This window comes from Zonotrichia leucophrys, chromosome 4A (genome assembly GCF_028769735.1).
Source record: "Zonotrichia leucophrys gambelii isolate GWCS_2022_RI chromosome 4A, RI_Zleu_2.0, whole genome shotgun sequence".
In the NCBI taxonomy this organism is placed as follows: Eukaryota; Metazoa; Chordata; class Aves; order Passeriformes; family Passerellidae; genus Zonotrichia; species Zonotrichia leucophrys.
In genome coordinates this window covers 15,678,663-15,706,530 of record NC_088174.1, presented here as the reverse complement: position 1 = coordinate 15,706,530, position 27,868 = coordinate 15,678,663, and the positions used below count along the sequence as shown (strand labels likewise).

Sequence of the window (27,868 nt, the reverse complement as noted above, 5' to 3'; positions counted from 1 at the left end):
TAAAATATATTCAGGCCTGATCTACCAAGGCCTGTATCACAAGAACATTCATACCATCCATGGGAACTCAGTGTCTGCATCCCACTGAGGATTTGCAGTACAGGGTCTAATGGCAAAAATGTCACAGAAGTTGTATGGGCATTACTGAGGCTGCAAGCTGTGACAGGAAGAGAAACTCAGATAAAGGCAAACAAGAGGAAGCTGGAATCAAGGTTGTCTGAGAGTTTGGAATAAATTTGGAAAGCAATAATTTTTTCCCAAACACGCCTGGCTGTGGCCAGGCTGTTCCTGTGGTTAATGAACAATCAGGGTGTGCACGCCTCAGTGGGTGCCAGTTGTGGAACTGCAAAATCCAGAGGAAAACCACACACAAGTGCAGCCCCAAGCACACCAACACTGCCCTGCTGCCTGAACTAATGAGCCATTTCCCTGGGATAAATCAGATTATTCACTGGATGCTTCAAGCAGCTGATGGGCCCGATCCTGCTGCTGATCCTCACTCAAACTGGTACTCAAGGAGAATGAAATTCTATATCCATTGAGGGAACAATAGAAAGAATAATGAGAATTCACACGTGAAATCACTGCAAGATACAGAGACTACATAACTCAAGAAAATTAAAATTCATCATAGCATTTGCTATTTGGTTTTGGAGGAAGAAGCAAAGATCAAATGGTGGGAGACCAGATCTTGAGATAACTACAAACTCCAGCATTCTAATGCTGATTCTTCCTAATTTTCTTTCAGACTTCAGTGTTCCTATCGGGGAAAATAAAAACACTTCCAAACCTTATGAGGTTTTGCTCAGATTACTGGACTTCTGAAAAGCATTTTGACAGAGTTAGGTATTAACTACTCAAACTTTAAAGTAACAAGGGTAGTTCTATGGACATGTGAAAATCCCAAATAAAAGTCAAAAAGTAAAACATCATGTTTTTATGAGAGATGTTTTGGTTGAGATCAAAGTTGGAAAAGTTGCTCACAGAAAAAGTATTTAGAACTGCTAAAAGTGGGATCTTAAAATTCTCTTTGTGTGTCTTTCTGAACTGCTATTGCTAAAAAATCTCTATAAATCCTCTGCAATATGTAGGATTACATATGTGGGAATTATTTCATAAAATATAGGGAAAAATGTATTTAATCCAAATGTTTAAAAAAATTGCATTCAGTTTTTCAGTATGCATTTTGGAATGCATTTTGGCAATCCTAATTGATGAGACCTAGTTTAAGAAAAATATAGGGAAATTCAGTAATCAGGGCACAGGATGTGCAGTTTAATTACGTTGGTGTGCATTTCTATTTGTTTCTAATGTAGAGGATCTATTGGTAAAATGAATGCCCATTTTGTGGTCTGTTATGCAGAAAATGTTTAATCCAGTGTTTGATTTACTCTGTTAAATCTTCTTTATTGAATGTGCTTATTCATCCATGCAGAATTGGGTATGCTGCTTTCTGTTAATATGACATTGCAATTAAATAGCTAAAGAGAAAAACATGGCAAGACATTTTCTCAAGGTCCATGAAATTCTCATAAAAATTATTCATACTTACATATTTCACTTCTACATTTGCTGATACTAAAACTGCAAACTACAGAGAAATATTTTGGTGTTGCGTGGGACTGACAAACCTTGCAGTTAAAGATCCTGAATAATCATTTTTGTCAAATAAAAAGTACTAAGGAGGATTTCTGGTCCAGTGGTTAATGACTGTCATCACGAAATAGGATTGCACTGATTGCATCCTATGAATGAAGCTAACAGGAACTCCCAGCACCAAACAACAGCATTCTGTGGTGGGATAAATACTGAAGCAAAACAGTGAGACATTGACAGTGGAATAGCTCTGCTCCAGTGCAGTCCTAGAATTATATTGAACAGCAACAAAAGGGTTTCGTGATGATGTTAGACCTTCCTGAGTGTGCCCTCCCTCAGTAGGAAAAGGGTGTGCAAGGGGAGTTTGTGTTATCTCATCTCACCAATATAGTGATGCTTTGTTCCTCAGCACAAGACATTTAGGTCAGGGATGATCCAGCACTGTGAGAACTCTGCAGCTTTATTTCTTTTTCATGTTAAAAAGTAGAAATGACAGCTCTGTCCCTGGAATTGCATGGGAGCTGGAAGTTTTAATCAAAATCGAACAATAACACAATGGAAGTTTTAATCAAAATCTCTCTGGGACAGTTGGAAACATAAATACAAGGAACATAAGACTTGATCATACTCTTTTTCTATCTGAACTCATAACTCCTCATCTTCTCTGTCACATATTTATCAGTGCAGTGAGCCAGTGCTGCTGTTTAAATCTCTGGGTTTTGTTCCTGCATGGTTGGAAGTTTCCTGCTGGACAGTTTTCTGTGCTGCACTCTGCTCCAGCACGTCTGGCAGTACCACAGGGGTAACGTGGCCTCTGGTTTCCATTAGGCACTTTTACTATTTTCACTATTCTTTTGCTATGTGCACAAGGAGCTTGTAATAAGGTGTTAACAGGCTGCTAGCTGGTTTATTGTTATTATTGATTTAAGGTGCTAAGACTTTAATATAATCATACACAATGAATAATATTAAGAGATTAGTTTAAAGCCATATAAGCCATTAAATGTAAAATAAAAAGAAAAACTTTCCAGAAGTTTCCAGCATATTCTGGCACAGGTGTTCTGTGCTGGGTTATTTTGCCTACATTGCTGTATCTGGCTTTTTCCAATCTGTGCTTTTCGTCCTGCTGTTCTTACACTCAGAATGGTGTTATGGAAGGGGCAATTCTGAAGCAGGAGATTCTGGATTTTATCGCTGATTCTCCCTTTTTTTCCTTGTAAGGTGAAAGAAGAGACTGAGCAAGACTAAAGCGTGGCTTTGGGCTCCAGAGGAAAGAGTTAATGAATGAGCTGAGAACAAAAGAAAAGGTTTTGCATGCAGAAAATGTAGTACAGACAAACATCTATCTGTTAATTAACAAGAAAGGACATGAAATTAATGACTGATAAAACTTTCTAGCTAACACTAATAACTTTCTTTTTAAATCTGTGTTTAACGTGCTGGCTAAAGGAAAAAAATGTGATTGGGGGTAAGGGAACTTTTTAAAAACAATGATGAAAATATTTTCTTGGATATATTAATAAGGAACAGTGAGCAACAAGATTGAAAAAAAACAATATAATTTGTTTTGGAAACAGTGAACATGCAGAGGAAATAATAAAAGTGAGATTTGTTGTTTCTGAGGAAATGGTCATCCAAGAAACTTCAGTGGCGTTCATAAAATAGTTTGGGTTGGAGGGGACCTTAAAGCCCATCCAGTGCCACCCCTGCCATGGCAGGGACACCTTGCACTGTCCCTGGGTGCTCCAAGCCCTGTCCAACCTTGGACATGTCGAGGGATCCAGGGGCAGCCACAGCTGCTCTGGGCACCTGCGCCAGGGCCTGCCCACCCTGCCAGGGAACAATTTATAATTTCTTCCTCAAATCGACCCGTAAGTCATTCAAAAACACACGTGCTTGCAATGAAGCGATTTGGCTCAGTAGGTGGAATGCCGCCATGTGACTGTAGTTAAGAAGTTTATTGATGGATGTAAGTGCTGTGTAGGTACATATATTCCCTGCTGCATCCCGCAGCATTGTTATATGCCAGGGCAGGCTCTGTGGATGAGTAGGACAGCGGAGCGCTGGAGGATGGTGGGGCCGGCGGGTTGGAAGGGGACGGACCCGGGACAACCCTCGGGCTCTCCCCGAACTCTCCGCTCCCTCAGGCGGGGCCGCCTCTCCGTCCCGGACCGCGCCGCTCCCTCAGCCACAGCCGCCCTTCTCTCCCCGAGCGCTCCGCGCCCTCAGGCGGGGCCATGGCTTCTTCAGGCGGGGCCGCCGCTCCCTCCCCGAGCGCTCCGCGCCCTCAGGCGGGGCCGCGCTCCGCTCCCTCCCTCCCGCCGCCGCCGGAACCGCCGCAGCCGCTCCCGCCCTTTCCGCCGGCGGCGCGCGCGTGACGGCGCCTCCCAAGATGGCGGACAACCTGCCCACAGAGTTCGATGTGGTGGTGGTGGGCACCGGTACGGGGCGGGACGGGCACGGGGGCAGCGCCGGCCCTGGCAGGGCCGAAGCTCCAAGGGGCGGCGGGGGGACGCGGATCCCCGGCTGAGGGGCGGCAGCGGCGTCTGGGGAGGGCAGGCAGGGTGTGCGAGTGGCTGCTGAGGTACCCGCGGGGACGTGGCCGTGACAGCGGCCGGGACGTTGTCCCCATGCCCCGGGCATGGCAGCCCGCTGCAGGGCTGCTGCTCACACTGCCGTGCCCGGGTTTGCTTAGAAATGGAGCTGTCACGGAGGGCCGTGTGCGGCTGGCCCTGAGGAGGATTTGCCCCGACCCCCGGCCCTGTGACCGGGCACAAACCTCACAAACCGCACCTGAGATCGGGGGCTCCTTTGGTGCCTCGGAAAGCTTTGTCTGACTGACTCTGCCTCCCCTGGCTGCCCTTTTCCCCGAAATCCCATCCTGCCGCTCAGGTTTGCTTTTGTGCAAGGAAAACAGCTCTGAAGAGCTGAACTTCTGTCTCCTTGCAGTATCTGTGCTACAGGCTGATAATATATTTTCTAATCATATCCTGCAATACAAGTAGTTTTGCATCTTCAAGGTCGTTTTTCTAATCTCTATGCCTGCTTTATAAATAACACAAACTCTTTGAGTCTTTCTCATTAAAGTGTGTTTTTCTGTCTGTGAATGATTACATAACCAGACACTTAATTCTCATCTTTCTGCACTTTCTGTATCCTGTATAACTTCATCCTGTTCAGGTGAATAATAATGGACACCTGAAGTGTCTCACTGTAACTTACTACAATGTAACTACAAGATAAATTTTAAATACTCCTTCAGAACTAAGATTCTTGGTGCTTGTGTAGCAAAATAATCTTGAATTATTGGAATAGATTTCTGTTGGTAAAACCCAGTGAGTGTGACCTGGTTCAGATTGGTCTTGATAAGCCTTAAATTCAGCATGGAGCTCTAGTCTTAAAGTGCAACACTGTTTATAGGTCCCAGATTTACAGTCAGATTTTGTTTACCTTTGTAAAGAGCTCAGAGTGTTGTTTGGAGCACACATGGGAAGGCACTTGTAGGTGTTACTGTTTTCCATGTGAAATTAGTAACTCTGGTTTTGGAGTTTGCTGATCTGTGAAATTATGTCCCTGGGAGTTAAGATTCCTAGCACTTTGAAATTGAATGAGTGAGTTTCTTAAGGAAATTGCTAATTTCAGTGCTCAGCAGAAAAAAGCAATCCCAGTGAATGTATAATTGTTTAAAAGATTTCTGATTTATATCTGGAGTTTTTGAGTAGTTATAAAACCATACTGCCCCCATTGTTTTGACCAAAACTGTGCTAAAAATGCATAATTTAAGTTCTTGAGCAAATTAAGAGGTCCCTTCTGTGTGTTAACTCTGTTCTATGGAGTGGTTTGCAGTAATGAATCTGACATTTTTTGTATGTGCTCAGATTTGAGAACATTTTAAGTGTGTGAGAAGGTTGGTTAATAATGAGAAGCTGAATAATCAAACTGTAAGGGTGAGATATTAAACATTGTGCAACTTCTGTGATTTTTGGGGATGATCCATTCTTTACTGCCATGAGGTAAATCTGCAGAAGCTCAGAGGTTTATGACAATGATATTAATGTTAAGCTGTTTACCATGCTAGCCATGGAGGGAGCAAGGACTGTCTGTGCCAGAGAGAGCAGGTGATGTGCAGCCAGCAAAGCCAATCTTCTGCTTTGGAGTGAGGGGTGATACTGCAGCTTTGGTGCTGCAGGAGGAGGTTCTCAGCTAAATTCTGAAATGTTGCTGTATTTGGGGGTGTTGATTTATATTCGAGGATCCTTTTTTGCCCACCTGTAGAGAGTACTGCTCTAACTAATTCAAGGTTCTCAGAGTTCTGCACTTCAGGAGTTGTTTTGTCTTTGCATTCCTTTTTACTGAGAGCATACACAAGTGGTGATTGGCACTGGTGAGTGACTGAGGGTTTTTAATCTCTATTACATTTCTCAGTATGGAAGATTGTTCAGAGTAGAACTTTCATCTGAATTCTCTTTGGGAAGTGGCTCCTGAGGGAATATTTTATCCCAGTCTTCAACTCTTATTTCTATTGCTGTCACCAGTGCTGAGTGTACCTATGAATATGCAATTGTCATACCATAATAATTGCAATGTTTGTGTTTAATGGTGTTTTTAATGCATAGTAATAATTGTATTAATTTCTGCATGTGTGGCCTTTTCCTGGTTTTATAACTTGTGCATCTATTAAATTTAGTAATTAGACTGAGTGGTAATATAAGATTTGAATTTGTTTTTATTTCAAGCTCACTTAACTGTTTCCCTGTAGTGAGCTTAGTGCAAATGGAGCCTCAACTAAATTTTAGTCATCAGTGCTTCAGTTAATGTCCAGGTTCAATTAATTCATCAATATTGCTATGGGAAAAGGAAGTTTTCTTTTAGAAGAAATTATTTTTCCTTAATTCAGGTTTTTTTTATTGCATGAGCAAGTTAAGAGCAAGGTGGATGTGGGTACAAAAATCCTCCTGGTGGGTACAGCAGCTGAAGTTTTGCTAAATCATGGAATTTATAGTTCTAAAGAAAACGGGATTATTTCATTACATGAAACTGATGAGCATAGCTGGAGGTTTTTCATGGCCAGCACAGTATGGGAATTAAAGCTGTTAGGACATTGTTTTGCTTTACTTTGTTTTCTGTTGCAGCCTTGAGGTCACTCTCCCCTCCCTGTCTGCCCCAGTCCCTGCTGTTTGAGCCCAGTGCTGTGCTCTGGGTACCCATCAGCCAGCAGGCTGCGTCTGTGGGACAGTTCCTGGCCAAAGCAGGGATTTGTGGTTCCTGGCCAAAGCAGGTATTTGTGGTTCCTGGCCAAAGCAGGTATTTGTGGTTCCTGGCCAAAGCAGGTATTTGTGGTTCCTGGCCAAAGCAGGTATTTGTGGCTCCTGGCCAAAGCAGGTATTTGTGGTTCCTGGCCAAAGCAGGTATTTGTGGTTCCTGACAAAGGCAGGTATTTGTGGTTCCTGGCCAAAGCAGGTTGTGCTGGTTTAGGGCAAATTTGTTAAAGAATCTGCAAAGGAGGGCCCCTCCAGAAAGCGAAACCCACACGGCCCCTCCCCTCAACCGGTTCGGGAAAAAATTCCTCGGAGAGAGGTGGAAAGAACCTGTTTATTTGACTGGCCCCGCACCCCCCCAGCACACAAAATGAACAATACCCGATGACACCGCTCTGAGAAAGATGGCAAAATCAGAAAGTCTCTGTCGGGGGTGGTTGCTCTGTTCTCAGTCCCTCCGGCGCTGGGGCAGCCGCTCCAGCCGAACCTTCGGTGTTCCCGGGTCCCAGTCCGGAGCAGGTTCGAGATGGTCACAGGAACAGGAGAGGAGAAACAGTCCAGGAAGCAATGTGGACTGTTTAGCTAGAACTAGCTAATAAGCAGAGGCAGAAAGCAGAGCAGAAGCAAGAGCAGAAAAAGGGAGCAAGCAAAAGCAGCAAGCAAAAGCAGCAAGCCCAAAGCTGGAAGTAAAAAACCAGCCCCATGTACTGCTTGTCTCTGTGTCCCTGATAAGAGAAACCCAAACAAAACTTCCACTCTTCAGTGCCGGTCTTAAAGGCACAGAACAGATGAATGGGGATATACAAGCATCATAACGTCACCCCAGGACACAGGTATTTGTGGTTCCTGACAAAAGCAGGTATTTGTGGTTCCTGGCCAAAGCAGATCTTCTCCAGGATCATCAGCCCTCAGAGCAGCTCTGCTCTTTGGGCAGGTCTCTTCTCTGTGGTTTTCATTGGTCTGGAAGCAGAACTGGGGGTCAGTGGCACACCTTTGTTTTGCCTGTGGATTTTCCTATTTGGCATTCAGCAGTGCTGAGTTTAGGGCAGAAACCCCTGTGAGTGCCAAGATTTGCAACTTTGTGGCTGTGCAGAGTGGTGTGGATACAGGTGCAGGGTCATGTTTACCTTGGAATTTCTGCAGTGAATTGAATTGTGTTCAGTCTGGCCCTCTTGTCTCTGACACTCCCCCAGACCTGTGTTAACTGCTGGGAAAGTTGTAAAGGATCTGGCTCTTTGAAAGGTGGTGTATTCACAAGTTTGTCTGCCAGTAATTCTATTTTTTTTTCTAAAAAAGAGTTATTCTTTATAAAAGCAGTCACAGTAAATATTCTAGTTCTATGCAATTTTCTTTCCATTCTGGTTTTCAGTGGTTATAAATAACACATGAAATGACTTTCAAGGTAGAAAGCAGGAATCCATTTTGAAATATTCTATAAAATAAGGAGTGATTTATGGTTTCATATGATTTTGGCTGAAAGCACTCGGGCTTTGCCAGGTCATCAAAGTCCTGTCAGGAGAATCTATTATTTATTGTTGGATATGCTGGGAGTGGTGTAAGTACTTCATGTTTATCTTATGGAAGTGTAGTGTGTTAGGGAAAATCACTTCCAGATACTAACACAATTTTAAAAATATACCTTACAGCTAAACTAACCCAAATATTACAGATGCCAATTTTAAAGTAAACACTGAAGATTGATACAAAAAAAAAAATTCCTAACAGTTTCATTGTTGCAGGATATTTTTAGAATGTGACAAAAATATTTTGTAATGCATCATTTGGGCTGGTATTTTGGTTGCATTATCTTATGTAACTGCACAGTCCTCAGTTTATATCAGCAGCTATTTAGAGTTGATGAAAGCTCAATGGAAAACCAGCTGAAGATGGATAATTTCTGACGTCAGTGGTCGCTGTGGGCCAACACAGTGGCACTGACTTGTGATGTTGGTGTCTGGAAGGAGGAATAGAGCCACGTTTTGTAATCAGTTGTAGATAAGTCATTGCCTGTCCATTTAAATGTCAAACAAAATGAACACTGACAGTCCTGTCCCATGTCCTCTCTCTGTGTCCCCCTTTCATTTTTACTCTCCCTCAGGACTGAGGTGTCACCGAGACCACCCTTGGGGGGCTCGGGAGTCCTGGAATGTTCCAGAAGTGTCTGGTGGCTGGACTTTGATCCTACACAGGAGACGACACCTGTATGAGGACAGGAGGGTTTCACCGGGGTGAATGGTGAAGGGATTGGTTAATTAGAGAGTGAAACACAGGGTTTAGGATTTCTGTACAGGGGGGTTTAGAGAAGTAAGATGGAGGAATTGGGGCGTGTCCTGTCCTTCTTCTTCTTCTTCTTCTCCTCCATCTTCTGTGGTGATGGTGGCACTTTGGGATTGGTCATTACTAAAAGTGCACCGGGCAATAAGGGTGAAAGGTATTGGGGAAAAATGATAAATATTGTACACGTAACCATGGGTATAAAGATAGGTGACCGCCCGGAGGGCAGGACAGTGTGCTCATGGCTGACTGCTGAGCAGAGCTCTGTCAGGCTGAGAGAAAATCTTTTAGATAAACAATTAATAAACACCGAGACCGAGAAAAGAACTGAAGCCTCTTCTCGTCCTTTGATACGCGGGCTGCCCCAAGGCCACCCTGGGCCTTTCCAGGCCATCCAAACAGCCGAAAACGGACATCTCCCCATGTAAATGCACCTTTATCTTCTTTACTGATGTTTTTAACCTGACTGAAGTGCAGGGGTTGTGTTCTGGCCTGGCTCCCGGTGTGGATGTTGGGGTGTAGCAGAGGTGCTGCCTGTGAGCTTCAGGCTCCCTCTGGTACCTCAGGCAGGTTCTTTGCCAGGTGCTGTGCAGTGTCCCTGGCTGCTCCCGTGGGAGCTCCTGTTCTCTGAACCCTTTGTTGTCCTTCTCAGCCTGTTTGTGTTCTGCAGCTTTTCCAGATCATATTGCTGATCCTACAGAATCAGAGCCTGTAGGACTCTACTGTGAAAAATACAGAGGAGGTCATCTGCATATCAAGGTGAAAAACTCCTTTAGAAAAGGCTTAGTAAGGTACTTGGAAATTCCAGTGTGAATGAGGAACAGTGCAAAGCCAGGTTTGTGCATCCCAGCAGGAGATGGATTCTGCTGCCTGGGGAATGGGTCCAGTCCTGCTGCAGGAGCTGCTCTGGGGCTGGGCCTGAGCACCCTGGGAGGGAGGGACGGAGGCCCTGGCGCTGCCCAGGCAGGGACAGAGGCCCTGGCGCTGCCCAGGCGGGGACGGAGGCCCTGGCGCTGCCCAGGCAGGGACAGAGGCCCTGGCGCTGCCCAGGCAGGGAGGAGGCCCCGGCGCTGCCCAGGCAGGGACGGAGCCCCTGGCGCTGCCCAGGCAGGGACAGAGGCCCTGGCGCTGCCCAGGCGGGGACGGAGGCCCTGGCGCTGCCCAGGCAGGGACAGAGGCCCTGGCGCTGCCCAGGCAGGGACGGAGGCCCTGGCGCTGCCCAGGGAGGGACGGAGGCCCTGGCGCTGCCCAGGCAGGGACGGAGGCCCTGGCGCTGCCCAGGCAGGGACAGAGGCCCTGGTGCTGCCCAGGGAGCTGCTGCAGGAGGAGGAGAAACTTCCTCAGTATCCTTCATTAAATGCTTACAAATGTAAGGAACAAGGAGAGCAAGCTCTTTGCCCGTGGGGAAGCAGAAAAGAAGTGAAAGTATTAGAAGCCTGGAGTGAGAATAAAGCTCAGCGTGTGTCTTGCTATACAGATCCTTTAATTCAAGTGCTTTGCTTTGTCTGCTGCTATTGCTTTAAACCCAAGATTAGGCTCTGAGCTGTAGTTTGTGCTGGAGAACATTGCTTGGTGTGAGTGTAATTTTTACTAATAAGTTAAATTTTTGTTTCAAGCCTAGGTGCTTGTATTCCTTTCCTAAATGTTCATTTACACCAGCTGTGAGATTGAATGGTTTTCATTGCCAAGCTCCTCTGGTGAGACACAGATAACTGTGTGCAATTTCACTTTTTACTTGTGGCTTCTTTCTTGACCAGTAACATGTTATCTCAGTGGGTTGGCATTTCTGTGCCATACTCTGGAATGCAGAAGTATTTTCTGATACTGCTCTGCAATATGAGCAAATATTAAAATTAAAAATTTTAATTATCTTTATCTTAAAATATTACATACAAGAAGTATTTTAATTTGCAATTAATTATGCCATTCTGTTAAAATTTCACATATACCAAAACCACACCATGAGTATTCTGTAGTGAGCTCCTCAAGAATCAGCTGCTCTTCTCTACTTCGAAGTTCAGATGCAAACAAAATGTATTGCAGCTGGTGAACTGTCTGACTCCAGAAGATTGTTTTGAAATTGTCTGTGTTCCAACATTTTTATATATTTCCCTTCAACATTTTATATTATGAAAAAGCCACTTGTGATTTATTTAGTAGATGGAGCGAAGCAAATTAAACATTTAAGCCTTTTCAAGATGGATCTTGTGTAATTCAGTAAAAACTTATCTGGCTGAGTGCAGAGCAGTTTGCAGCTCAGCACCAGGATGCTCCCAGAGATGTGGAGCTGCTGAGTTTGGAAATTGCCCAGGCAGTGGCTGAGCCCTTTTCAGGGCACTGCAAGAGGCACTGCAGCACCAGAGCTAAGCAGGAGACAGTGTGTAAGCCTAAAATTAATTTTTGGTCACACAGAGGTGAATTATAAGTTTTCATGATTTTGTGAGACTTCAGAAATTAATTGGCTTTAAAAACTGAATTAAAGTTTTCCACCTTAGCGTTTTTCTCAAACTCTAATTTTGTTGTATTGGAACTAAAAATAGAATTGGTTTTTGGATAACTAAATCATGTGTAGCTATTTCTTCTGTTTCTTTTTTACTTCTAAAACTGATACAAACCTCAGTTTCCTCTGTGTACTGAAGTGGCCATGCTGCCGTGTTTGTTAGTTAATTAGAGCTAATTAATGTTACAATTCAGTCTGCTTGCCACTTTGTTTCTTTCCAATGGGAAGCCAAAGCAGGAGGATGAGTGTGCCTTGCAGTGAGGATCTAAGCACATTTCACAACCTGAGTGTAATCCATTTTAGGGCTTTTGAGAAATCAAAGTTCAGCTCAGGAGGCTGTTTCCAAGTACGAACAGTTTCTAAAAACACATTTCTCTGTTACTGGATTATCTGAAGGGAACCTATTTTGCACAACTCTCTGAGCATCCTGTCAGAGGCAGTTCAGCTTTCCATGCTGTGATTTCATAAATTGCCATTTATGAAATAAATCCATCTGTGATTTCATAAATTGCCATTTCTCTAAGCAGGCTTTTCCAAGTTAGTTTTTTCCTAGCTAGAGAAGGACAATGCATAATTCTATTGTAATTGTCCAGAACCCTTTTTCTTGGAAAAGGCTGTTGTTCAGTAACCACCATGCAATACAGGTCACACATAGGAGTAACCTGCATTTGACAAAGCTGCCTCTTTTCTTTGTACCCTTGCTTCTGTTGGAGAGTTCAGAAATTGGTGCCATGTAACACTTATTTATTTCTTGGATTTCCTGAGGTGTTGTCCCCCAGAGCAAAGGCTGTCCTGTTCCAGGGGGTGTTGGGAGCCTCTCCCAAAGCTGGGATGTGCCAGCCATGCTCCACTCTCACCACTGGCTATGTGGGGGGCCACAGTGTCTTAGATCACAGGCTTGGTGAAGAAAATTGATGCCAGCTTTCAAGAGAGAGGAAGCTAATTCAGGGAACAATTTCATCCAAGGTTAATGGAAGAACAGACCTCCAGCACAGTATCAATTGGATCAAGCTTCCAGCAATCAGTTATGCCCTGGGAGCTATAACTCGGCCCAGGTCAGCCAGGCAGCACTGCTGATGTTTTACAACACTTTCTCAGTGGCTTTTATCAATAAGGAAGGAGAAACAAGTTTCTCAATTCCATTTCTAGAGTAATACTCTCTGTGCCCCAATGAGGGAAAGAAAAGCTTTGTTGGGAACTCCAAACACAGAGTAGTTGTAGATTCTATTCCAGATAGTTTATAGAGGGAGCAAAATGAACCATATATATAAACATGGGGGGCAGCTGAGTGTGGAGCTCTCAATAATGGCTGTGTGCAGCCAGGGTCTCATGGCATCCTGAAGTGTGTGCTGCACTTGGGTATTTTCTCCTTGGTCACACTGGTCTGTGTTATGAGGTCTTTTTCTAAAAATTCAACTCTGAGGAGTTTTGGCCTTTCTAGGCTGTGGAACAAACATCCCAGGCACTGCTGCAGCTGTTCATCCCTCCTTCTGGCCCTGGAGGTTAATTCTGTGTTAAACCTTCACTTGCTGTGAAAGGTCAGCAATGCAAAACTATTTCCACTTTTTCTGCTTTATCAATTCAAACCAGGGTTTTTTTAAAAATCCATTGAAAAAGTAATCATTAAAACCAGAAAATTTGCAGAGAAGTTGTAGCTGTTTTCCTGGAAAATTTGTCATGCCTGTCTTGCACTTCCTTCTTTGTATTGATATAAATATTTATACTTTTGGAACTGCTCTCCAAAAACTGACCATTTATTTGATTTGGAAGGAGGTCAGGGCAGAGGTTGCACATCTTTATTTTGATGATTCTGTTGGCCTTTGCTGGTTTGAAGAGTTGGTGGAGCTGTGGCCTGTGTACCCAGCTGCCAGGGGATGTTTCCTAAACTGCAAGGTTTATTTGTTGGTGGGGGCTCTGTTCTGTGTAAGGAACAGACAGCACAGGCCTGGAATTCTGCTGGAGATGAAGTTTGTCATGGAGTGAGCCTGTGTGGGTTGGGCCCTTCCACAGCTGCTTCTTCCCCCTCCAGTTCTGTCTCTGCAGCTGCTTCTGGTGCTGCTGGAAATCCTTTCACTTCCTTTCATCCCATCCCTTAATTGAATACATGGCCTAAGTGTCTTTAACACCAGTCCCTGGGATTTTAATTGCTGATCCAGAGTTACTTGCTTAAACAGCCAACAGATCATTGCAAAAGAGACTTGAGGGAAGTTAGTGCACAGAGCTTGTCCTGCTTTTCTGAACCTGCTCCAGAATCCAAGGCATGGAACTGGGCATGTGAAACCTGGTGGGTGGGAGCAGCCAGTGCAGAACAGCCCCATTTATTTACTGAGATCCAGTGGGATCCTGTGCCATTCCAAGCGTGTATTGCTGGCAGAGCTATCACAGCCTTTTGTTTTTTCTAGATATAGTGAAAACATACTGATTTGGTAGAGTGTAATTGTAAATGTGGGTGATTTTGATAGGGATACCACTCTTAAAGACAATCAGTCCTTTTGTTCACTTTGAAGTGAACAGAACCCTCAGGTAATACCTGGGAGCATTACCAAGGATGTGGGTACAGAGCACCCCACTGAGCTTTGGGTGTCATTGTGCTGGCAATTGCTCAGTGTGGTTATGAGAGCAGATGCTGGTGCCAGGCTTTAACTCTGCAGGGTTTGCAAGTGGGATGTGCCATACAATTACTAAAAAAAAAATAAAAATAAAGTTGCATTTAAGAGGGTCAGCAAAATGTTCAAGAGCACAGAATAGTGTTCATTATTTTAGTAGCATGAGGCTAAAAATTTCAGTGACTCACATTGTAAAATTTCTTTTGTTTGAGTTGCCTGCTTGTGACCAAGTTGTACCATTATTGCAATTTCTAACAGATCACTGCATGGTGAGTTCTGAAAGCTGCCTGTGTCATTGCAGGGCTGCCCGAGTCCATCATTGCAGCAGCGTGTGCCAGGAGTGGCCAGAGAGTTCTGCACGTGGATTCGTAAGTTCCTCCTGTCCCTTCCCCTTCTGGGCTGCCCTGACTGCAGGGCTTTCTGTGGCTCTGGCAGCGTGGGCAGCACTCCTGTCTCTTCCTCTGGCACAAGTAATGTTGTGTTTCTGTCTCTGCCTTGTTTTGGGGCTGGTATTTCCATCAATAGAGCAGGCAGTTTTTGTCAGCTGGCTCAGGGATTTGGAGCATGAGTGCTGTGATGGCTCCTGCTTTGCTCCAGGCAGCACTGGCTGCAGGTTTAGTGCCTTGGTTCTCATTCCTGACAGGAATTATCCCATTAGTCATTCTCACTTGTGTTGTTTCACTTTTTTGTTTACAAAGTCTGTGATAGTATTTGAGCACACTGTCCCCCCTCCGGGCAGTCACCTATCTTTATACCCAAAAGTTACGTGTACAATATTCATCATTTTTCCCCAATACCTTTCACCCTTATTGCCCAGTGCACTTTTAGTAATGACCAATCCCAAAGTGCCACCATCACCACAGAAGATGGAGGAGAAGAAGAAGAAGGACAGGACACGCCCCAATTCCTCCATCCTACTTCTCTAAACCCCCCTGTACAGAAATCCTAAACCCTGTGTCTCACCCTCTAATTAACCAATCCCTTCACCATTCACCCCGGTGAAACCCTCCTATCCTCATACAGGTGTGGTCTCCTGTGTAGGATCAAAGTCCAGCCACCAGACACTTCTGGAACATTCCAGGACTCCCGAGCCCCCCAAGGGTGCTCTCGGTGACACCTCAGTCCTGAGGTGCTGAGATCCCACAAGTATTGGCCACTGGAACTCTGATTTCTGTTATCCATGCCTGTTTTTAGCTATGATGAATATTACCTTTTAGCAAAGTAAATAGTTCCCTTCATTAATTACCAGAATTATTAATTAAATTTTTTCTCATAAAGAAATGAGGTTTGGGGTTACTGAAATAGCTGTGTTAGATGTGCTACTTTGATTGATTAATCTTTGCAGGGAACAAAGGCCTGAGTTAAGTCAGGCACCAGGTACTGCTCACATATATGCATAAAGTCTTTGTTTATAGTTTACCTGCTCTCATTACCTTGTGTACCTTGTTTTATTACTTTTAATCTCCAGCCATGTTTGCATTTATCATAATATACTGCATAGGTGATTATGGGAGATAGTTCTGAAGTGGCCTATTATAAAATACTGAGTTCTGAGTTTGATTTATAAACACTGTCCAAGCATTGCCATCAGCAGTAGCTAATCTTATTCAAAATAGTCACTTCACTGCAGTGTTGCCATAAATTGCTGTAGACTGATTTTAAACTGAAGTTAGCTTCTGCCAACTAGTAATTGAAGGAGCTCTATTTCTCTGTGCCAGCTATCTGTCTCAATAAACATAAAATCTGTGCTTCTTCTCAGAGAGCTACATTTGCTGTAGATATTAATGAGCTGTTGACATGTGAAATTTCAAGGATATTTGTTAAATGATTTAGAAAAGTAATTTGCAATTTAAAATGTGGAGATTGGCACTTAGTTTAAATTTGAAGCTGCTGGAGAAAGGTAGATCAAGACTAAAAGTGGATTACTTGAAGTGAATATGCTTCCTGTACTAATTGTGCACATGCAGGAGATTTTCTCCTGACCACTTGGTCAGGTTTCTGCTTTTGGTCCTTTGTTTATTTTTATTCTGTATCTGTAGTTATGCCCCAGTTTGGTTACTGGGCATGGGGCAGTTAGGGGTGAGGCATGTTTAGCTACATTTTGTATTTGATATTCAGCATCTGAAATACATTTTTATGCTGCAATTTTATTGTCTACATTCTTCCTCATTGGCTTATTTATCTTTCCACACAGAATTGAATTCAAAGGCAAAGGAGGGTCAAGATGCAGAATTTTAACTTCTGGGAGAAGTAGAGCAAACTGGGCTTGTTTTGCTTCTTGACACCTGTTACCTTTCCTATTTTGTGACTGTACTTTGCCTGTAGAGCACTTGAGTGTTCCTTATGTCCAAAATTTTCTATTTGAGCATCCAAAACTGTGCTGGGCCTTATTGCTGTACCTCCCCAGCCCAAGGTCCCTGGTTGTAGTTTGTTCCACGTCCTGCTAAACAATTTCTCTCACTTTTTTTTTTCAGAACTTGTAAAATATATTCTGTAATAGACCCTGTGTGTTCATAGGTCTCTCTTTTGGATCTTTAACTGCTGTGAAATGAGGGAGCTGTGGGAGTACAGCAGCCAGAGAGCAAAACAGGTGCTCTCTAAGCAGGTCAATTTCTTGCAAGAAAAACAAAGAAATTATTTAATTTCAATAAGGAAAACTAGGCAAAAAATTGTTAATTCTGGTATCTTTTGAGCTTTTTTGAACAAGTCTTTTTTTCTGTTTATTTTGGTTTAGGATACAATCTCACAGCACAGGTGTTAGAGAGTAAAACACGCTCTCAGCTGGGCCATGGTGATTCCCTTGGGTCATGTCCATATCCCAGGGTATAATGTGATGTGGCACAATCACTGCCACCATCACCCCCCCTATTGCTGGGCTGGAGGGTCTCAGGAGCTGTTTGGGTTAAATCCCTGCTCTTGAGGGCCAGGCAGCTCCTAAAGCCCATCCCTGGCCAGCCTGGCAATCCCTAACACATCTGCCTTGTCCGGTTTATCTCGGCTGTTTGAGGGGCCTGGAAAGGCCCGGGGTGGCCTTGGGGCAGCCCGCGTATCGAAGGACGAGAAGAGGCTTCAGTTCTTCTTTCGGTTTTTATGTTTATTAATTGTTTATCTAAAAGATGTTCTTTCAGCCAAACAAAGATCTGCTCAGCAGCCAGCCATGAGCACACTGTCTGCCCTCCCGGGCAGCCACGTATCTTTATACCCATTGTTACGTGTACAATATTTATCATTTTTCCCCAATACCATCTATTCTTATAACTCGGTGCACTCTCAGTAATAACCAATCCAAAGGTGCCACCGTGGCCAAAGAAGATGGAGGAGAAGAGGAAGAAGAAGGAGGACAGGACACACCCCAATTCCTCCATCTTACTCCTCTAAACCCCCCTGTACATAAATCCTAAACCCTGTGTCTCACCCTCTAATTAACTAATCCCTTCACCATTCATCCCGGTGAAGCCCTCATCCTTGTCGTCTCCTGTGTAGGATCAAAGTCCAGCCACCAGACACTTCTGGCAACATTCCAGGACTCCCGAGCCCCCCAAGGTGGTCTCGGAGGCTCAGCATCTCAGGACTGAGATCTTGAGATCCGACACTGCCTGAGCACCAATGGGTGCCACAGGAAACTTCATGGGCTTGAAACACAAATCATTTTGTGTTCAGATCCTTAAAATCGATGTGGCAGTAAGTTCCTGAGCAAAGGACAGCTGCTCTGATGGCTCAGGACTTCCTTCTGCAAGATCAGAGGCAGCACAGTCCCATTGAGGCAGCTCTGGGGAAATCCTGAGGCATCAGCAGCTTCTGGGCAGCAGCAGCAGCTCTGGGTGGCACCCTGGGGGCACATGAGATATTTCCTTCATTCAGATTCAGATTGGTAATCAGTCAGAAACAAATTGTGATTTCAGTGGTCCAGATTGGAATTTGCCAATTATTCCAGTCCTGGTAACTGAAGTGAAAAGGTAACCTAGGAGAAGAGACAAGGTATTGCAGAGGTAAAATTGTACTTTAGTTACATTTCCAAAAGTTTGCAAAACTTTTTCTGCTGTTAGCTCTGAACTGCAGATTAGAGATGTGAAAATTGTGAAGGGAAAGGAGCAGTGTTGTAATTCAGGTGAAATGCAGGTAACATGGGAGGAGCTGAGCAAATATAACTTAGGAAATAATGTCTGGTAGGGAGGGAAAACATCTGTGCTCTAACTTGGTAGAAAAAGTATTTTCCACCTGTGCTGTTGCACCTTCAAAATGATTCCTGTTCTTAGTTAGGGAATAATTGGGTTATAACCCTAAAAAAGGGAGAGAAAATCCATCTTTGTAGTTTGCTAATATGGCGAGAGAAGAGGGGAGCTTTGGCCTGGAGATTTTGGGACAATATTTTCGCTTTAATTAGGCTTTGATCTTGACCAGTACTTAAAGGAATTCCTCAGTTCATCTTCAGGGCAATTCTAACAGAAATATTTGGTTACAAAGGAGTCCTAATTGTAAAACCATTAGTCAGCTCTTCTCAGAATTCCTCTTCAAGACTTGCTATAAACTTTGCTCATTATGTCAGTAATCATGTCTGCTCTGTCTTCCTTCTCTAGTGTTTTCAGATGAGAAAATTAAGCAATCCTGATTCATCATTTAGTGCAGGGAAACTAATTAAAATTCCAGGATAAAAAAAAATCTGGAAGTTGCTGCTTGAGGAGATGAATATTTGAGGTGGCATCACAGAGCTTGGGAAGGGTGCTCAGACACCAGGCAAGCAGGGACAGCTGTGGCTCCTTTTCCTTTGGAGAGGGCTGTGCCAGCTCCTCAGGATGGATGGAGCTCCACAGCAGGGTCATGCAGTGCTTTGTTGAACCCTTTAAGTTGCCTCAACACTGGGTAAAACAAATAATTCCAAAGGAAAACCAAGCTGAATATTCACATCAAAGATGTCTGACAGCTCACAAACAACCTTTTGTAACTTTCTGTGAAAATATTGTTAATTTCTCTTACTGAAAGTTCTAACTTTAAATAGTCAAAATATGCATGAACTTAATATAGGTGGAGAATCAAGAAACCCACTCCTAATTTTAGGCAGATTTTTTCTGGGATTTCTGTGATCATGGCATTGCTTGCTCCAGCAGCTGTATATTGTATTCCAAATTCAAGAAACTTGCAACCTGAGCAGCACATTTCCTTAAAAAGAAATCTTCATGGTTTTTGGAAATCCCTGAAATGACAGTTGTCCGGTTTTTGGCTGTTTGGAGGGCCTGGAAAGGCCCGAGGTGGCCTTGGGGTAGCCCGCGTATCAAAGGACGAGAAGAGGCTTCAGTTCTTTTCTCGCTCTCGGTGTTTATTAATTGTTTATCTAAAAGATTTTCTCTCGGCCCGACAGAGCTCTGCTCAGCAGCCAGCCATGAGCACACTCCCTGCCCTCCGGGCGGTCACCTATCTTTATACCCATGGTTACGTGTACAATATTTATCATTTTTCCCCAATACCTTTTACCCTTATTGTCCGGTGCACTTTTAGTAACAACCAACCTCAAAGTGCCACCATCACCACAGAAGATGGAGGAGAAGAAGAAGAAGAAGAAGGACAGGACACGCCCCAATTCCTCCATCTTACTTCTCTAAACCCCCCTGTACAGAAATCCTAAACCCTGTGTCTCACCCTCTAATTAACCAATCCCTTCACCATTCACCCCGGTGAAACCCTCCTGTCCTCATACAGGTGTCGTCTCCTGTGTAGGATCAAAGTCCAGCCACCAGACACTTCTGGAACATTCCAGGACTCCCGAGCTCCCCAAGGGTGGTCTCAGTGCCTCGGCACCTCAGTCCTGAGCTGCTGAGATCCCAAAGACAGTAATACATGGATATTGAATTTTTTATTCTGTAGAATCTGAAGAAACCTGAAAAAAATGCCTTGCACCATTGACAGCTTAAACAAAGCTTGAAGTTACCATCACATGTAACTGTCAGTGTCTTTTACAGACTGAAATTTGACAGAGTTGGGCATTTTGTAGATTGAATCCCCATTGCTTTGGGGTCTGTGTGATACCATACAGGAATAGCTGTGGAACTCCCCATGTCAGTCACATGGAGTCAGGGTGAGCTCCTGGTCCAGAGGATTGGAGCTCCTGCTTGGGAGCATCTGCAGCAGGAGCTGTGCTGCTCAGATTTCATCCCCATTGCTTTGTGTTCTGGGTGTATCCACCTGCAGCAGGAGCTGTGCTGCCCAGGGCATGGATTTAATCCCCATTGCTTTCAATTCTGTGTGTTACCCACCTGCAGGAGGAGCTGTGCTGCTCAGATTTAATCCCCATTGCTGTGCTCTGGGTGTACCCATCTGCAGGAGGAGCTGTGCTGCTCAGGGCATGGATTTAATCCCCATTGCTTTCAGTTCTGTGTGTTACCCATCTGCAGGAGGAGCTGTGCTGCCCAGGGCATAGATTTAATCCCTATTGCTTTCAATTCTGTGTGTTACCCACCTGCAGGAGGAGCTGTGCTGCTCAGGGCATGGATTTAATCCCCATTGCTGTGTTCTGTGTGTTACCCATCTGCAGCAGGAGCTGTGCTGCCCACTGTGCATGGATTGAATCCCCATTGCTTTCAGTTCTGTGTGTTACCCACCTGCAGGAGGAGCTGTGCTGCTCAGGGCATGGCTTGAATCCCCATTGCTTTGTGTTCTGTGTGTTACCCATCTGCAGGAGGAGCTGTGCTGCCCAGGGCATAGATTTAATCCCCATTGCTGTGTTCTGTGTGTTACCCACCTGCAGCAGGAGCTGTGCTGCTCAGATTGAATCCCCATTGCTTTGAGTTCTGTGTGGTACCAATCTGCAGCAGGAGCTGTGCTGCCCAGTGCTGCCCACTCTGCAGGGCAGGGCCTGCACCACCACCATCCCTTCTTGGAGCCACCTTTATTCATTCAGTGAACGCTGCATTCTGTTGTCTTTGCAAAAGATGTCCCATTTATGTTCTTCACTATTGCCTTGCAGGAGCTGAAAGACTTTTTTAGGTCAGTTTGTAGTCAGCAGCAATTAGGAGTGCTCAGCAGACATCTGTCCTTCATATGCTCAGTAAGCAGCGAGGTGCAGGGCAGAGCCCCTGGTGCTGAGCGGGGCTGACACTCCTGGGAAGGCTCTGTCAGTGCAGATCAGCCCTGTCAAAAGCAGCCCATTGTCAATCCAGGCAGGAGAATCTAACCTGAATTTAGCTTTTCACTGGTATCACACTGATCTCTACAATTTAAAAGTGGAGGAGGTTATGATAAGATTGATTTAACAGCCTTCACATTATTCTTTAAAATGCAAACCCTATCTTCCTCCCTATAGCTATCTGTTCTGGAGGGTATTTTTGGTATCTTTGAGGCTTCTGAAGTGCCAGTACACATTGCCAGAAAACAGAGTTAAATCCTGAAATAATTTAATTTTGCAAGAATTGGTGACTTTTAAAAATGTAATTACTCTTATTATTTTTCTTCTCAGAGTTGTTAAGTATTTAAGATGTGCTATGCCATCTGACAACAAAAGCCAACTAATCCAACAGATGTTTAGAGAAATATTGGTAGAGAAATTTTAAAAAGAGAGAGCGGAGACTTTCTTTGCTTAACAGCAGAACTATTAATTTTCTGTGATTTAAAAGCAGTAAATAATCTTTTTGCAAGCAAGAAGGTGACAAATAGAAACTGGGAAGTGCTCAGGGAGGGATGATCATTTTGTACAAATCAGTTCCTTTGGCTCCACCTGCAGTACATGCAGTTCAGTGAGTGTTTTGCCAGAGCAGCTTCACTGTCAAAATATATTGTGTAAGCAGTAGATAAACAATAAACTGCACTGTCCTGTATTTGACATCATGGATAAGAGAGCCAGTCTTGGCCAAAAAGCAGTATTATCTCTATTTTCCTTTTCTTCACACCATCACATGTGTTGTTGTCAGCATTATCCATTTACCCTGCAAATAATTTGATTTTGGGCTGTAGTGTGCTTGGTCACAGATGCATGGAAGGAGGAAAATGGAAATTTTGCAAAATACTAATTTTTATCTATTCTGCATCTGAAAAATCTTGCCATGTAAAATGTTTTGAATGTATCACACTTGGTTGGTTTTTTTTTTTTCTTTAAATCTGGGAAAGTTGTTTTACCTGTCCAACAGGTTTTCCTTTTGTTTTTTCTTTACAGGAGAAATTACTATGGTGGAAACTGGGCCAGCTTTAGTTTTTCAGGATTATTATCTTGGATTAAAGAAAATCAGGTAAAAATTTCCCAAATTGTTTCTTTTAGGCCTCCTTACCATTGAATCTCTGTTGTTTGCATGATTTATTTCAAGACAGATCACCTCCCTGCTTTTGCTCTTTGGTGATCTGACAGATCAAAGAGGTTTGTGGTTCCCAGCTTTGCTGCTTGAGCCTCACCCATCTGGCCTGGCAGTGTGGGCTCTGCTGTGCTGCCTTGTCAGTCTGACTGAGGCCAGCCTGCTGCTCAGCCACACTTCTGCCTTCTTGAGCTTAAAGAGAAGCAGCTACACCATTGTTTCAGTTCCTTTAGGATCATCTGCTCTTTTCCATTCCCTCTTGGATTATTTTCCTCTCTCTGTTTCAGCCCTTTTGTTTGTCTCGTTTGTATTCAGCTGATTCTTCCTTACAGGCAGAGAAGTGGGTGCTGGATCCTCCCATTGAAATGTCCTGGAACCAGGACAAAAAGATGAATGCTGATAGTGGATTTTTCAGTGACCAAAGTTTATCTGATTCATGGCAGTCCCCTAGAGATCATCCAGGGAGGAGATTTATTCAGGAGCTGGAGCCCCAGGGCTGGATTAGCAGGGGCTGCTCTGTTATTTACAGAAATGCTCAGAGCCTGTGGGCTGGAGAAGATGGAAGTTCCTCAGCTCAGTCTCACCCTGCTTTTACACTGTGCTGCCTCCTGGCATCAGCAGGGCACTTGCTCAGTGCCACAGCTCCATGTTCTGTGAGTTGTTGTATGATTTAGGGATTCCTACACAGATTAATACAATCCCCCAGATCACCAGGGTTTTCCATATGGTTTCCATTCCAAGGGTTTTGTCACAGAATCTGGAACTACCCTGGCTGTGGCAAACCTGTCTTTTAGGAGATTGCATTCCAAGTTACATTCAGCTCTCTACTGAAGCCTTTATTTCATTTAACACTTTATTTCAGATTGATAGAGCCAGTGCTGTAGTGCAAATGTTGGCTTGGTGTGATAAAGTAATCAGCTCCAAGTGTTTTAACTCAAAAACATTAATAGAAAAAAACATTAGGACAGTTATCAGGGTTTATTTTTCCCTTCTATTATTAGATGGTACATATTATTTGTGTCTAGAGAGATTTATAGTTCAAGAACAGCTTGCACAGTACAATATGTAATTTCATACTTGTTCTTTTAAGCAAAAGGCAGATCTCAGTGATGAATGTGAGGACTGGAGAAAACTGATCCTTGAGGATGAAGAAGCAATTCCTCTTAGCAGCAAGGATAAAACTATTCAACATGTAGAAGATTTCTGTTTTGGAGAGTAAGTAGAAAAGTAGAAATTCATGAGCAATTTTGCATGCCCAGAGTAAATGATTATATTGTGCTTTGGTTTGAAGGGTTTCACCATGCTGCCATATTACACAGTCTCAAAATGCAACCCTGGCCTCTGAAATGTTCTCATGTCCTTGTGCTTTGTTGAAATCAATTCACTGAAACAACCTGATCCTAAATGGCATCTCTGGGTGCAGTGTAATTTGTTGGCCAACTTTGTGAGTTTGTGATTTACTTCTGAGCAGAAAACACAAGTGTTGTGTTTAGATATTGGTAGTAGTAGGCAGCTGTGCACTGCCATCAATTAAATTTTTCCATTCTTAATTTGCCTAAAAGCTGCTGTTCTCATTATCAAAAATGAAACCCCTAAATCCATGTAAAATGAACCACATACAAAAGAACAACAACACAAATGGGCAGCAGTACTGTAACTGTGAAATGCTTGTGGTGAAATGATAAAGCAATATTTCCCTTTGTCCTTTTTATGTGCAATGAATTTAACTTACTGAAGTTAAATCCACTGAGTATAAATTTAACTAACTGAACTGTGTATTTATTTATTTATTATTTTTTCTCTTCTGGATTTTTTACTGAACTGAACATTCTCCAGAATTACTGAGAGGAAATTCTTTGAGATAGTTCTGTAAACTTAACCTTGAATCCCTTAGAAAGTACCATGGGTAGCTAAATGAAATGCTGACACATACTCATAAAGAAATACAGATTTCTGTCTGAAAACACCATAAGTAGGGGAAAAAAGGTGTGAATTACATAAATACAATGTGAAGGTCACAGACTGAGACTCTTCCAAGGTTCAGTGCTGCACAGTAATGGTGCTTGACTGGATTGCAGAGAAAATGCAATGCTTATTTTAAAGCAATAGCACTTGGATATTGTAATTGTCATCCTGTTGTCATAATAAATAATGTTCAGAACCAGGATTAAATCAGATGGAAAGGTTTTGTAGTCTTTTAACTTTGTGTGTAATTTCTGAGTGATAGCTGGCTCCCAAATGAGTCCCCTGGCACTGAGATTTCACACTTAGTGAGATTATACTTGGGTAAAATTAAGCTTTTAAGCATTCAACTTAGCTCAGTACAGTGCTGTCTGTCCTGGTCATCACCAAAAAAACCCCATTTCTCCCAAGGAACAAGGATAAATTAATAAACCTGGCAAAGAAGAAGTTCTCCAAAAGAACTTGAAACTTTCTGAGAGTCAATTACTGTGTTTCTGACAATTTACATGTTCTGCCTAGATTCTGTTGTTTTTGCTTAACTTTTTAACTCCTATGAAGTAACCATGAAACATTTATTTTGAAAGAATAAACAGCTGGGTAGCAGTATAATATACACAGTGCAAATCTGAAATGAATGGCCTCAGAACAAAGTGCATCCATCAAAGGGAAAGAATACTGTGTCTACAACAAGCTGGATTGAAAAAAGGCAAATGGCTGAAAAATAAATAGTGAACACCTGTGCTGAATAAATTAACCAGCTGGTTGGCAATTTTTCATTTGACCTATCTGAAGGGGTTGCTGTTACAAGGCATTAATAAGACACATTCATTTTAAGATATTCCTTTGTTAGTACCATTAATTGATGAATGGTGGAAGATAATATTCTAAATTTACACAACAATTTGTCTGCAGATGTATTATATTTTTCTGAATTAGGAGAAGAATTGTCTGTACAGAAGTTCAATTTGAGTCATTTTTATAGACAGTTCTTACATTATTCAGGGATATTTGGTCCTATAGGAAGGATGTCATGAATTTAGATTATATACAGTTTTTGGGCTCTCATTATAAAAACTGTGGAGCTGCAAATCATGGAGATTTACCTATTCTTTAATGGGCAGTGAATAGAGATTTAAAATATGTAAATATTTCTGTTACTGCTTCTCAGAGTGATATAGAAAATAGAGTGTATTATGATATGAATCCAAGTTTATTTTGATTTTAAAAAGTAATAATCAAGTATGTTTAAAATAAGATTAACTGTTCATTGAGATTGGGAGAAGTTAGAAAGAAAACCTTATTCTGAAATTTTGTTTTATAAAGGATGAGTTAAATAAAAGCTTCATTTTAGTTACTGAATTACTGGTAAGAGCTTCTGCACTTTTCACAAACACTGTGTTCCAAAATCCTAAAAAAACCCCAAAATCCAAATAGAACCCCAAAATTTAATGGACTTTCATTTTTATTTGTAGCAGAGATTGCTTTTTTGAACAACATTTGACAAAGTACTTATCTCTCTTTGATATTTTATAGTTACTTAATGCTGGCAATCTGAAGCAAAAAGACATAATTAATGTACAGAAACAGCCTTCTCTCATTAGCGCTTCCTTAGAGCAGTTCCTGCATTTCCCAGGGCAATATTTTACCCAGTCATGAGCTAAGTGCTTCCTGGTGACTGTGCCCAAGCTGGGAGATCACTTCCAAACTTTTCCTGAGTCCATGTGAGCTCCACCAGTTCATAAATGAGGAGCAATCTTTAAAGGATCCCAGGTTTTTGTTCCTTTTTGAACAGAAATCCTGCTCCTGCTTCCATCTGCAGGTGTGTGAGGGAGCATTTTGGTGTTGGTGCTGAGTAATTCCTTGCTGTTCTGGGAATTTTAACCATCCTGTTAATTCTCTGTTTGCAGGTCACCTTTAAAATCATAGTTCATTAGTTTCCAGGCAAGATTAAATAGTTTATTCAGTGCATTAATGGCTTGTGGTAGAAAGATAAAAAGATAGTTTGGAATTATTGCTGAACTCCTTTCACTTGCAGTGACACTGATTTGATTCATCTCAGTGGTAGTGTAAACTAAACCAAGTTCAAAAGTCCTGCTTTCTCAGGGAGGTGTCCCTGAAGTTCAGCATAAAACAAGAAGATGAGATTAAAAGTGGAGGGCTGCTTTATGAGGGGAATTTTAAAGAAATGTTGTGTGTCCGGTTTTCGGCTGTTTGGAGGGCCTGGAAAGGCCCGGGGTGGCCTTGGGGCAGCCGCGTATCAAAGGACGAGAAGAGGCTTCAGTTCTTTTCTCGGTCTCGGTGTTTATTAATTGTTTATCTAAAAGATTTTCTTTCGGCCCGACAGAGCTCTGCTCAGCAGCCAGCCATGAGCACACTCACCTATCTTTATACCCAAAGTTACGTGTACAATATTTATCATTTTTCCCCAATACCTTTTATTCTTATTGCCCAGTGCACTTTTAGTAATGACCAATCCCAAAGTGCCACCATCACCACAGAAGATGGAGAAGAAGAAGAAGAAGAAGGATAGGACACACCCCAATTCCTCCATCTTACTTCTCTAAACCCCCCTGTACAGAAATCCTAAACCCTGTGTCTCTCCCTCTAATTAACCAATCCCTTCACCATTCACCCCGGTGAAGTCCTCGTATCCTCATACAGGTGTCGTCTCCTGTGTAGGATCAAAGTCCAGCCCCCAGACACTTCTGGAACATTCCAGGACTCCCGAGCCCCCCAAGGGTGGTCTCGGTGACACCTCAGTGCTGAGGCGCTGAGATCCCACAGTTGTGGACAGGAAATGAAGTGTGCAGAGTGAATGTTCTGTGGGCATGTCCCTCCTGTGGCTGCTGCCTTCATGCCCTGTGCATGGATTTGGAGCACTTGCATAAGAGCACTGCTGCTTGCACAGCTCGTTAGAATGCAAGGGCAGAGTGAAAACAGGAGTTTGGAAGTTTTGCTGAAGCTTTGGGTCCAATGGTCTGGTTCTCAATGGCCCTGCTGGGATCATGGCTGCTTGTTGTGTAAAGCTTGTCTCTTTCCTTCAGGACAGTATCTCAGCTTAATGACCTTAATGCATATTTGCTTTTCAATTTCATGGGTTTTAATCCACAGGGAACACCTGATCAAGTTACTGTTTTTATTGCAAAATAGTCCATTTCTGTTGTTTATGTAGCTGTGTATTGTTTCACCATGAGTGCCTTGATTTTCATTTTGAAATCCTTCTATCTTTTCAGTATATGTAAAGTAAAAACTCAAATTTTTGTTGGTGTTTTTTGTCCTCAATAAAAATAGTCTCTTGAATTCTAGCTTTGCAGCCAAAGAACCAGAGTTTGTTAGTGGGTGGAATACCTGAATGGGCCAGGATAAAGAAATTCTAATGCTTTTCCTAGAAATGCTTGA

General features: G+C 43.0%; 1 protein-coding gene across 1 annotated transcript in view; it reads left to right on the top strand.

The window, feature by feature from the left end:
- Positions 1–3,682: 3,682 nt before the first annotated feature.
- Positions 3,683–27,868, top strand: part of CHM (CHM Rab escort protein) — a 56,827-nt gene continuing 32,641 nt past the window's right edge. Inside the window, exons 1-4 of the mRNA XM_064712713.1 lie at positions 3,683–4,037; positions 14,536–14,602; positions 22,375–22,447; positions 23,598–23,722. Coding sequence (XP_064568783.1) covers positions 3,989–4,037; positions 14,536–14,602; positions 22,375–22,447; positions 23,598–23,722 — 314 coding nt within the window. The 5' untranslated portion in view covers positions 3,683–3,988. The remainder of the gene's footprint in view (positions 4,038–14,535; positions 14,603–22,374; positions 22,448–23,597; positions 23,723–27,868) is intronic.